The sequence below is a fragment of the Achroia grisella genome, unplaced genomic scaffold (assembly GCF_030625045.1).
Source record: "Achroia grisella isolate CSIRO2021 unplaced genomic scaffold, CSIRO_AGI_Agris_v1 utg109, whole genome shotgun sequence".
Taxonomy (NCBI): Eukaryota; Metazoa; Arthropoda; class Insecta; order Lepidoptera; family Pyralidae; genus Achroia; species Achroia grisella.
In genome coordinates, this window is record NW_026712573.1 from 9,766,716 (window position 1) to 9,780,413 (window position 13,698).

The window sequence follows — 13,698 nt, forward strand, 5'->3', positions numbered from 1 at the left end:
ATTTGCAGATAAGTATATTTTAATTTTATGCATTCTATGCATATTATGTATGTATTTAAAAAAAAATGTATATCAGTTGTCTAATGTTAATAACACGAGCTCTGCTTAACTTGGTACTAGATGGAGCTGTGTTAGTTGTACAGGGATATTATTATAAATACTTAAAAACTAACGAACCCTGAGTTCAGGAAGTTGAACAATCGCATAAATAAAAAATATCGTCGGTTCTTTGATTCGTAACTATGACGTAGCAAAAATATTGTACAGGAAAATGTACTGTAGAGTGATTATTTTCTCTTCAAGTCATGTTAATAAAAAAAATATTCTCATTAAATAATATAATATAAATAATAATTTTAAGTATCACAGTGTTGATTATTATTGATTGAGTAAGTACTGAAACGAATACTGAAAATTCAGCCGTACGTTATAGTAATTTGTATCACAAACAATTATCCTATTTGTGGTACCCGGCAGTACTTCTGTTTACTAATACAGAACAAGTGCCTACTACCGGTTATAAACGTCCGCTGTTCATATGCAATAGAGTTCTACTAGACGACGTTCACGCTACTTGTTAGATAATTAATTTATCGTTAACGTTTACGCAAATTACGTGATTCATTCACGTGAGATAAATATTTTAAACAGTATATTTAAGGTGTTGAATATTGTTTGTGGTGTTAATACTGTGATTTTCGTTGAAATAAGTTCTACAAAATGTGCAGTGAAATCTGGGACAAAATATCAGAAAAAAACTGTCGCCTCGGCGATCTGTTTTTGTATGCTATGAAGAAACGACCAGATGCTGTGTGCTTGGTAAGACAAGAAAAAAGAATCAGAAATTTTTAATATATTGTTCTTATACTTACAGCGATTATGGTACGTATTGTTTTTATAGAAACAGCGATTACCACCTATGCGGTATATTTAGTGAGACATGTTTCCGAAATCCGTTCTATTTTTCTCTAAAATATCGTGGCTCGCAATTTCACAACATTTATTTTTATGTTTTAATCTCATACCTATTTTATAAAGACTGAAGTTAATTTCGTTAGTGAAACAAGATTTTGAATGAGCTACTTACTATATAAAACATAATCCATACATAGGTACGATTTCTTTCTGTCCGCCTGTTTGTTACTTTTTTGACTAATGAATAATGAATAATGACGTGAAGACAACACACCTTGTGTTATGAAGGCGGACATAGGCTATAGTTTATGTAAATATTATATAAAGTATATTATATTAATATAGATACCTAATTTATTATTTGAATTGCGAAATTACAGATATATAGTTAGATAGACAAGATGGGACACTCCAGACGGTCCCATCCATAAACTTTATATATAATGTGTCATTGACCCATAGCGTAACACATATTTATAGTCCGTGAGTAAAAATAAATATACTAGGAATTACTACTTTCTCTACGTCTTTACACGAAGGAAAGTGAAAAAGGTCTCACAGAAAAGTGACCGGTTGCCACTTAGATACCAGCCGACGGTCTACTACACACAAAATTGAATTTCGATTCAAGAACATTGAATTGTAGTACTCTATTTGAATTACCTCGCTAAGTATTAATTCCATATTTCGTACTCAGGGATGGAACTAACTGACGTTGTTATCGATTTATTTAGTTTAGTCTAATTATATGTTAACGAAATGTTGTTGAATAATCAACGTCATGTTATCATCTGCAGATAGATGCAGCAACGGGCGAGACAGAAACAAATGCATCTGTTTTATCTCGTTCAATAACTCTCGCAAGATGTTTCAGAAGACTGGGATTTCAAGTAGGTGACGTGATTTCATTGAGTGGACCAAATAACATTGACCTCCATATTCCGTATTTCGCAGCAATATTGAACGGAATGCCTCTGATTGGCGTAGATCCTACTTTTAAATACGGTAAGTGTGAATGAAATCTTCATCAAGCGTCTTCATTTCAAGCAAATAACTAATATTTAAAAAGGAGACCTTGTTTTGTAACCAGTCTATAAACCAAAATACTTATCTGCAAATTCACTCATCAAACTTTAAAGTTAAATTATTGTCAGATTTCAGCAGTAGAATACATAATCAATAATACATAGGCATACAAGAATAGTAAACAAACATACGGTCCATCTGATAGTGAAGTTACCGTAGCTGACACCTGAAACACCAAGGGTGTTAGGCACGATTTGCTGACTTTCAATATCCATTTCTTTAAAAATCTCTATGTTGTACTCTCTCTAGATCAAAACTGAAACAGAGAATATGTTAACAGTAGGGAAAGAAGGGATTGTTAGTAATGGGAATTAGTGTCCTCATTACTAGGGTCAATGTCATATCAGGTTTTTTTTTTAATACTACTATGGTAGCAATCAAGCATACGGCCCATCTGATGGTAAATGGTTACCGTAGCCTATGAACGCCTGAAACACCGGGGGTATCATTTGCGCGTTGCCGACCCTTAAGAAACCTTAAAAACCCCATGCTGTAGTTTCGTGAGAAAACCTCGGCAGGAAGTTCATTCCACAATCTAAGTACGCGGGAGGAAACTCCTCTGAAACCGCACTGTTCGGGACCACTTAGGTTCCTGTGTGTGGGGATGAATTCCCTGTCGATGGCGAGCGGTGCGGTGGTAAAAGGTGGTGGAGGTTGACCTCGACGCGGTCCTCCCTGGAATCCATCTTCATTGCCTTGCCTTTATCCCATTATTTGGACTCGGTACAGTACAAGTATGTCATCGTATTCCTCTGATCCCTATCGGCCCTATAAAAAGAGAGTAAGCTCAGATATGAATGTGAGCTTACTCTCTTTTTATACATATCATCTTTCACAATCAATCCATCCATATTTTTGTGGTCGTCCTCTCCTTTTCCATCCGTCGTGGTTAATTTCTAATAATAACTTTATGCGGTACCACTCCATCGACGTTTATGTAGAAACCCTTAAGTTAGAGTTATGTAATAACTTTTTCAGATGAAATAGAAAAAGTATTAAGTGTAACGAAACCGAAAATATCATTCTGCACGACTGTGTCCTACGTTGACTACATTAATGCGATTCGAAAACTAAACCTCGACACGAGAGTGGTTACATTTGATGACGGTGATCACTCTATGGCCAATTTCATAGACAATTATAACTCTAAAGAAGATAATGATGAGGAGTTTAAGTGAGTATATTGTTGTAGAAATTGAGTACAGGCTAAATGACAACTCAATCGTTTTAGAAGTTGTTTGTAATTTAGTCTATTATAAACTGGGTGTCTGTCTGTAAATGGAACGGGTCTGATTGATACTTGATAAGAAAATGCAATCTATCACAACATGGCACATTTTAACTATAAAATTTTTTTAATAGAGTTGTTATTATATTTCACACATTTATTGAGTAATAAGTGCTGCAGACGGAGTTGCACGGGTAACAGCCAGTTTATTATAAAATTAGCATCGATTTAACGATTTAATTGTTTAAACTCGGTTCATAAATGAAAAATTATTATACTTAAATTAAAAGAGTAGTAGTAAGATTGAAAATTAAATGTGTCTCTTAGAGAATGACATTGGAATTTATTTGCTAAACCGAACTCGTCTATTAATTAAAGAGCCTCGTTATTTTATATGCTGGAAAATTTACATAATAATATGATATCTGAGATGACTTGTAAGTAGCAAGTACGTCATAATTAAATGACAAGTATGGGGCCACTGTTTTAAATCTTAAATTATATTATCACGGTAAATATCTCGTTTATATAATGTCATACTATCAGGCCAAAGTCCATACTAGGTGTAAATTATCAGATTGTATTGTATTAATAGTTACTGTCACTATTCTTTGTGTGATTATATGAAATAGGTACTCGAAATATTAAGTAGCATAGTGATGACATGCATTTTATTACTCTTTTACTTCTAGCATGTTGTATGGTATGAATCGACTGGAGAACTAAATCAACTGTGATTATGCCCTTACACTTGTACCTATTTATCCGCGACTTCGTGCGTGTGACTGTAAAATAATCGATTGAACAAACAAAAACATGTCTTCATAATTCATCCATCTCTTGGATTAGGTATATTTGCTTTAATTATTAAAAAACACCGATGTGTTTCCATCATCGGAAAGTTTGTCTGTGATATAAATTATATACAAAAATTTTTTTTTAATCTGCCGGATGTGACATCATGACCATTTGTGTGTAATTCCGGGTAATAAACCATGACGCTCTCAATAATTGATTGAATGTCTTTCACAAATACTAGGTACATTCTATCTAAGTATATACATGCACTACTTTGATTGATTATATTACCACCAAACTACGGTACCAAGAGATATTAGTAAATAGATTCGATTGTTTCTACGAACTTCCCTGTGTGTTATGCTACCATTACAAAAAGGAAAGTTCTGATTTGATTTTTGTAATTATTTATTCTTGCTGAATAAATTCTTAGCCGACTTTTTTAAAGTCTGTTACAGACTGTAACGTATAAAAAACTATACTAAAATTTTAATCTTTCTATTTTCAGGCCAGCAACATTTGACGCTGAGAAGAATTTCGCGTGGTTGTTATGTACAAGTGGTACTTCAGGCTCTTTCAAGGTAGCAGCAATCACCCACAAATCGATATTGGATTCCGTTCGCGAAACTTTCACTAAACTATCTATAGAAAGGAGGTTAGTTTAGCAAATAATGTCTCTGTCTTGTAATTGTCCTGATAATTCACGCAAGATGAAAACGTATGTATTCATAGCTATACGTACATATAGTGAGTATATAGTAACAATAATTTGTTTGCATTAATCTGGGTGTTTTCTATGTATATTATGCACATATTTATAAAGTAAAATTTCTATAAGAGTTTTCTATGAATTGCTTAGTATCCATAAAACAAACTTCCCTTATCTTGAAGCATCTTTTCATCTTGCGAGGAATCGAACCCGCGACTATCAAACGAAACGCGGCGAGTTAAACTGCTAGACCACCGAGGTCGTCATCATGCACGGCCTTGTGATTATGATGAATTACTTTTAATTCTGCTATTACCAGCTTTATTCTGGTCCTTTGCATACTGACTTCAAGTTAGAGGTATGGCAGTGGCATTAGAGGGTACGGAGTAAATTAATGTAATGAGACTAAAGAAATATAGGTATGTACTATGTACTTTATTTGTTAAGAACAAAAAATCTTCAAGTAAATCATTAGTTTAACGTAAAGGTATATTGTATTATAACTTTTATCTTAAATAATATTACAGTTCCAAAAAATATATATTTTTAGGAGAAATAAGAAAACGTTGATATTATCACCAATTCAATGGATAACATGTATCGCCGATAATATATATGCACCATTGTTAGAATCTATTAAGCTACAGACATCGTCACCATCGATAGAAAACTTTATCGATATTATAAACGAACATAAGGTAGGAATGAAATATTACAATGTTTAATGTGTTAAGAACATTAAGGTGTGTCTCACAGCACCGCACCTCGCCGCAGGCATTAGAAGCGTTACAGTTTCTCCAATTCCTCTAATGATTTTTTTATAATTATATCTTTTTCTTTTTATCACAAATAAAATAACTTTACATATTATTAGTGAATTAAAGCATTATGTTAGAATAGTATTTGGGTATTTGTTATTCATGTTGTTTGAAGTTTGAGTAAATCTTTGGTACAAATACATAGATCGTAAAAACAATACTTTAAAAACTGTACCTACCTGTTTTGATCAATTTTGTTTATATTTCCAGCCCGTAACCGTAATTACGAGCGCATCGACTCTAACATACATTTTGAGTAACGACAAGAAATGCGATTTAACTTGCTTTGACAGTATTTTAATAACAGGTGGAAAGGTTCGTAAGGATCTAATAACTGAATTGAAGGTAAGTATATATGGTAGAGTTTGCATATATTAAGGACCGAGTATTTTTTACTTTGTCAATAAGAAACAACATTCAAAACTCTTTATAATATTAGTTTCGGTATTTATCGATGAAATGATCTTAAAATATGGTTGGGTGTAGTGATAGCTAGCTCATACATCATAATCGTGAACTAATGCTGCTTGTAGAGACAACGAATGCTGCTTATAGAGACTACGACTGATTTAATCGTATTGTGTATATCAGACCCTAATAAATTAGTGCTAGTTGGTGGTTTGTATTCGCACGTTTTGAATTAGAAATGTCAAGTTACAATGATTATTTAAAAGAACAACACGTAAGTTTCTTGCTCGTTCTTCTTGTGATGAGGCAACTTTCCGAATGAGCGGTAGATTAAAAGAATGATATGACTATTCAAGTGTGCTTAATTTAAGTTTATTCAAATAAAGGATTTTTTATTTCATTCTATTCTTGATGTAAGAAATGTTAATTATTTCAGTCTCGAATGCGAAAAGATGCAGTTGTTGTTGAAGTTTATGGACAGACCGAATCGATAGGGCCGGTCTTGCAACCAACTATTAATGCACCACTGGGTAGTTGTGGAAAAGCGACGTCCACATTTCAAGTTAAAGTAAGTAAACACTTATTGGACTAGAAATCTATGCTTTGCCACAGACAAGAGAGCAATATATATATATATATATATATATACATATCTCTATAGTATCTCATATATATAACTATAGTTATCTATGAACTCTATTAATTGCATTAAGAATCATAGACTCATAATCTCACTCGTATGTAGTAGAAAATTAATTAAATAGAAATGCAGTAAATTTATTTTACATTTGGCACCTCCTCATAGTTCTCACTGTAAATTCAATCGAGACTATAAATTCAAAATAAATTAATAATTTATACTTGACATAGAAGTTTGGCGTGTATATATATATATATATATATATATTTCTAAGATACAGGAATACGTACAACTAAATAACTAAATTTATATGTTACAGCTTGTCGATCCTGAAACTGGAAAGGAAATTACTGATCCCAATACTCCCGGTGAAATGTGGAGGAAAGGACCGAGCTTCACGGTATGTTTTATATTAGAAATAACAAAAATCCCAACATCTTTAGGTACAGTACGGTACGGTTTGGTGGTTAAGTAGTTTAGCAAACTGCTTTTCTTGCGGCGATCTCGTGTTTGATTCTCGCACTATTCATGAGTATGTGTGACTGTCTGTGTGTGTTAAAATTACTTTTTCTGTCCTTTCTCGATAAAAACTTGTACACTTACCTTTATAAATTTCTGTATGTAACTAGGAGTATTACAATAATCCAGAAGAAACAGCCAAGGCATTCACGGAGGACGGCTGGTACAAAACTGGGGACCTTCTGTACAGAGATCTCGACGGCAACTACTACTTTGTGGAGCGACTCAAGATGCTCATAAAATACAAAAGCTATCATGTAAGCAAACATCTTACACTAAGTTGAAGGTAGAAATTGAAAATACTGTTTATGAAATATACTAGGGCAACAATCGATTTCGTCCGCCACTTTGTGTTCGTGTATATTTGTAGACACCTATTGATACATGTAATTAATTAATCATCTATACAACGGCCATGATTTCATTAATAAATGGTATTGAAATAAAAATTCACAAAATATATTTAAAAATATATTCCATTTAATATATCACATTTCCACTAACCGTTTTTATTTGAAAATCCTTAAAAAAAATAAAAGGATGTAGATTGAAATGTACCAATGCGAGGTAAATTTTTTCATGGGATAATAGTAAGTAAAGTATCTCAGGCTTCTCAAAAATAATTCAACAGTTGTCCTCTTATATTACACTAGCCACGTTAAAGAATAGGAGTTTTAGAGTCGCAATCAATTATAAGGTAGATTACGATCAAGGTGTAATTCGACAAGTCAACGACTTGTTTAACTTTTTTAACATTGTTTGACTTTGGCAGACTTTGTATCTGTCTCTGCATGGGTGGTACTCTGCACCTCAATCTCGCCTATTTCAGTCGCTTATCGGCTTATTTTATATGCTGTGTTTTGATTCTAGAGTGAGTTTGGGCAGCGAAATTACAAGATAACATAACAACGCAATGTTTACAATTTTTATTCTTCAAACTCCTGTCAGGATTTGTCAGCATGCACGTAGATATTATGTCCGTAGTGCTGTTCCTTTGACGTTACGACTCACTTACCATTAGGTGGACAGCTTCTTTTCTTCTCGAATTACTTTTAAAAAAATGTAATTAATCGTGTACAGTCAAATCCGTAATGAATAGAAATAACGCGTCAATGATGTTCGCCAGGTGATCCCATTAGAACTGGAGGAGCTGATACGAACCCACTCCGGTGTTTTGGACGTCGGTGTGACAGGCGTGCCTAACGAGCGTGACGGTGAGCTTCCAGTCGCGGTGGTGGTCCGTAAGCCAGGGTCCGACGTCACTGCTCAGGAGATAAAGGATTTGGTCGCTAGTAAGTATGCTGAGGTCTTTATGTTAATTATTATGGCAAACAATCTAGTGGACCAATGCCAACGTCACGTTGGTCAAAATCACGTTGTTATGCAACGCCTATAGTATACCATATGCATTGACGTTCTGAAACATTAAAATAATATAGGTATCCTTATGATATAATTTCGCTTATATATTATATTATTAATTTCTTTTCAACTTTTACCTACCTACCTCCCAATATTATTTTAGATTTCTCTAAATATAATAATATAATAATAAATAACAGTAAAAACAATTATGTAAAAAAGGAGAGACATACTATTAATAAATTAAAATTTACCATTATTTTTGAAAATATGTTTCATTATATGTGTCTATCAAATAGTCTCCACAAAGCTGATTTTTACAAAATATTAAAATATGCCCTTACATTTGCAAATTTCAGACAAACTATCGGAAAGCAAATTACTAAGAGGTGGCGTGGTATTTGTAGACGAGTTGCCGTTGACATCAATTGGAAAAGTAGCGCGCTTGATACTCCGTCAAATTGCAATAAACGCAAACCGAGAATAAGAAAATAAAAGACATTTATTGTAATTATAATTTTATTAACTCAATATTACCCTCAATCGTTACGTCATTACGTACACTTAATAGCTTTAGTTGATAATTCTAAATAAAGTAGTCAGAAAATTTTCCAGTTTTCGACATCTTCGTGAACACAATACTCATATTGTTAATAATAATAATAATAGAATTTTTGGAAAAAAAAAAAATAATATATCTCGACTTCGAGTCCAATACAATGCAAAGGTGTGAATTTACGACCGTCATTCAGATATAATCTGTTTGTTATAAATGTTTCCGTAATCGGAAGTTAGTAATATAAATTGTTGCTATATTAACACTCACGATTTTTGTGATCTAAAAAAAGGCATAGACAACCACTATGGGCTCATGTGCACACATCCTAACATTTTAATTGTTGACTGCTAACAATTAAAATAGATAAATAAATTAGTTAATGACAGCTAGAGGTGCTCGAACCGTAATTAGTTACTCGTTGTAAACCTTGTACTTTGAATAGTAAACAGTTACGATAGTCATGTAACTATGTAACATGACAATGTGATATACCTATAATAGTTTCGTGAATTACATAATATTGATATTGTATGGTGTTCAACGACATTTTTTGTTCGATGGTAATGGAATAGAGCAAAGACTGCCCTTGCAATGTACGCAGCGAGGAACCATTGGGAATGAGAGAGTAAGCAGCAATTAGAAAGATAGAGCTCTACGTGGAAACTTGGAAATCATCCATGGAATAATGTCTAGAAAAGCCCACTTGATTTTATCCGTATTCCACACTACACTGGTAACACGCTATCTTGTACTGTTAGTGCAGTCGTCACGTCGTATTCCATTAATATCCATTAAAGAAAAGCATATGTATGTTTTACATCCCTTTCATACATTTCTCGGGCAATGAAACGAATTATTTGAATCGCTTACATAATGTTGTTTAATATTCCTTAATTTGTATATCACAGTTGAATATATTTTAATTTGTAATTGAAACTAGAAATCTTATTGAAATTCATTACAAGATTAGCTTGTAATTAATTTAAATTTTAGCGTATACAGCGTGTTTTATATATCCTCATTTGGAGTCGATAAAGATTTTGTTAGATATGTCTCTTTCACTGGTTTCTTCCAATGCTCTTCAATAGACAACAGAGTTCTTCCATTTGTTTCTGGCATCATAATTGCTGCTACTATCATTCCGTAAGCAATTATACTACCATAAATACAATACGCAGCAGACAGTCCTATGTGCGAAAATAAGTATGGCAATGTCTTAAATGCTACTGTAATATTAAGTGATACAAAGAATGTAGAGAGCATACTATGAATACCTTTATATTTCAGAGGTAAAATCTCACCAGGTAATGTATTAGTTAAAGCTGTGGCTCCAATAGAATGTATGAATATATGAACAATAATTAGAATTAATCCTACTATAGAGTTAGTAATAAAGCCTCTGTCAATGAGATATGAGCAACCGGCAATAACGAAATAAATAACCACATTTAAACTAACAAGTAGTATAAGCATGTGACGTCGTTTAAATTTAGTGTGAACAACAATAGCGCAAAATAATGACGCCAGCCTAACGCAGTCCGCAATAATTATAATACTGACGACATCGACATTACTTCCCATAAGCTTAGGATATATATCATTAGCGTAAACATCCACTATTAAACCCCCACACCAAATATTTATAATGACTAAATGCCATAGAACAATTAATGGCTTAAAAAATTCGGGGTCCTTTATATTTTGAATTATTTCTCTTACTCCATTGATAAATTTTTTAGTATTTGGTCGAATATGTGACTCTTTCATTCGCATATCGGATTTAATCATGGCCTCTAATTCTTCATCTTCATTCAATCCGCGCAGCCAGTGAAAGACTTTTCTACATTCATCGTATCTACCTCTTGTGACCAAAAACATGGGAGATTCTGGTGAGATTGCTATTACAATCAAATCTACGATTGTTATACCTAAACTAATGCCGGCTGCTTTACGCCAAGGAAATAAGGAACCTAGAATATGTATTACCAAACAGCCAGATATAAGAGATAGAGTCATGATTGTCATGAAGGTTCCTCTGTACCTCGGAGAAGAGTACTCAGCTACTAAAACTGACCCGGTTAAGCTAGAAATACCAAGTGCAACACCCTGCATGAATCTTCCAAACAGGATTATACCGGCGCTTGGAGCTACCATAACGCTGATCCAGCCAACGATCATTAAAACAGAACATACCAGGTTGGCCTTTCTTCGTCCATATCGAGACATCATATAGGGCGTTATAAATGCTCCCAAAAATAATGAAGTACTTTGTATAGATGCTGAAACAAAAGATAAAATTTAAATTATTTTTGTGCTAATAATTGCCAAAGAATTAAAAAAAATATCTAGACAGAAAAGGAAAGATCCAGAAGTTCTCATGTAGTGAGGTTCTTGAACGAATATTATATTATCTACACCTTATTCTTAAATCATATTTTTATAAGAAGCTATAATGATCACCTTTAGAGTATTTTTTATTCTGGTTTTGCTTATATTTGTTAATTAAATACGTCTACCACAATTAACTTATTTCTGCCGTGAAGCACCGCCGCGTACAATCTTTTGTTTCGATTTGAAGTGATATGATGACATTATTGTACATGTTTTATACATTTATAAGGCAATTAGCATTATTTGTAAATGTAAATTACCTAGGTTTTCTCTATGTTTTGAGCAGGTTACATAGGACGTGGCCAGGAGCTGACTGGAGTAGTGCCTTGACTCTGTTCTTAAATCATAAATATCTTATTTTACCTTTCTATTCTTATACTACATTGTTTGTACTAATATTTGTAAACTCAATATGTCTTTATTATGTAAATCCATGAGCTACAAATCATAGGATGGTATTATTTTATTCATCGCAAGACTAAGTTGTTTTATATCGCTATTGGTACATGTTGAGAGGATGTTCGTGGTGCTGTTTATATACATATATATGTAACGGTTACTACAGCCCATAGTCAATAGGTGTGTGGTCAGCCAGTTGTCTTTCCAGAAAATTATTTGACACTTTTTATTCATATTCTCACAACCGTGGTATACCCACCAATCCAAGTTTCCATATTCTCATTGACATATATGTCATCTTTTCTCAACTGTGGTATCAGCACACTAGCAAACGATACCACTAGGCCATGCTCCATCATACACAGGGAAACTCCGGCTGTCACAAGACACTGAAATTGCGAAGATAATAATTATATATATCTAAAGTTCCTGTAATTAATTTTTGGGTACAGACGGGTTATTAGGTATGAGAACTAGTGGTTCCATAAGTATCCTGCCAGGTTAACCCCAACCTTCCAATCCTTCCTGGAAACAATGGGTATTTAATACCCCGCCTGACTTTACTTATCCTTTCGTCCACCACTGTTCGTTAGCGTATAATAATATAAGAATTTGTAAAGAAGTAGATCACACTTGGTACTTATCGGGTTGGGCATTAGTTAGTAAAAGTTTCGATTTATTCTTTACACAACAGGAAAAAAACAGTGATACGAACTTACATAAAAATAATGCAATATTGTAATGGAAATACATTCAAAAGTCTTAAAAAAATAACAAATAGGTAGGTACTTACTGTCAAAAATCACATTCACAAATGTTATTAAGTTTATGACAAATAGAAATTCTTCGATAATATAAAAAATACAAATCCAACGTAACATACATTCGTAGCGAACTGGTATTTTTAAAATTCAAAATATAAATGTATTAAAATCACAACACACCTGTCTTAGGAACGGTTTTATTTCTAATATAAAACTCATCTTTAATCAAGATTATTACATAATTAAATAATCTCACTCTCTCTTAAATACCTCACTGAAATGAATGTCACATTCAAAAATTTTAAAACTAATGAATCGCATTTGTATACACAGTTGGTAAAGGATAAATGTTATTTTCTTTATAGAAAATGTCAAGTGTAAACTGAAAAACTAACTAGATTCAGTAGTTATGTTGTCCAGTAGGTCTTAAAAGAATCTTAGGTATGCTACATATTTTAAGCTAAGACATGCCCTTGTTTTATTTACTTATTATACTAACACTGTAATATATTAATTTGTATTTTTAGTTTTATATTATTTATATTGTCTAACCGCCCGCGCTAATGGTTGGTACAGTTAAAGATTATATTATTAGATAATTATATTAGATATGAAAATGAAGTCAGGTCAGCTAGCACGACGAAATCAGCAGGAATTTCTGTGGGGGAGATATTTTTTATTGGATTGTTGGGAGATAACTACAACGTATATGATTAGCAATTAGGCGTTGATTAGTCTATATTAAGTACTAATAATTTCATCCATTCCTATGTCGAAATAATTTTAGATTAGATGTGTGGGGATACCTATACATAATAAGACATTTTTCTGTCATTTGGGATAACGGGAATGAAAAGTGATGTTAACTGTACCTCGCGCCATAAGCAGAAGAAATAATAAAAATAGCTCAGGTTAATTCACATAGCGTCATCTAGTCCCAAGCCACAGATAACATAATATAAGCTAAGTAGAGCTTGTGTTATGGATAGTAGATAACTGATATATACACATATACATTTTTTTTAAATAAATACATAGGAAACACCCAGACCGATACAAACAATCATACCCATGAACTCGGGGCCATCGGAAGTAATGCGGT

General features: G+C 33.1%; 2 protein-coding genes across 2 annotated transcripts; one reads left to right on the forward strand and one right to left on the reverse strand.

Annotated features, from left to right (window-relative positions):
• Positions 1-644: 644 nt before the first annotated feature.
• On the forward strand, positions 645-8,970 carry LOC131846280 (luciferin 4-monooxygenase-like). The gene is made up of 11 exons (XM_059195546.1): positions 645-819; positions 1,713-1,920; positions 2,980-3,175; positions 4,536-4,682; positions 5,287-5,434; positions 5,765-5,899; positions 6,399-6,530; positions 6,922-7,002; positions 7,232-7,378; positions 8,248-8,413; positions 8,843-8,970. The coding sequence occupies exons 1-11, from the start codon at positions 721-723 to the stop codon at positions 8,968-8,970; spliced, it is 1,587 nt and encodes a 528-aa protein (XP_059051529.1). The 5' UTR covers positions 645-720.
• Positions 8,971-10,050: 1,080 nt separating this feature from the next.
• Positions 10,051-12,815, reverse strand: LOC131844141 (facilitated trehalose transporter Tret1-like). The gene is made up of 3 exons (XM_059192946.1): positions 12,777-12,815; positions 12,092-12,221; positions 10,051-11,321 (listed from the first exon to the last, which is right to left on the reverse strand). The coding sequence occupies exons 1-3, from the start codon at positions 12,813-12,815 to the stop codon at positions 10,051-10,053; spliced, it is 1,440 nt and encodes a 479-aa protein (XP_059048929.1).
• Positions 12,816-13,698: the final 883 nt, after the last annotated feature.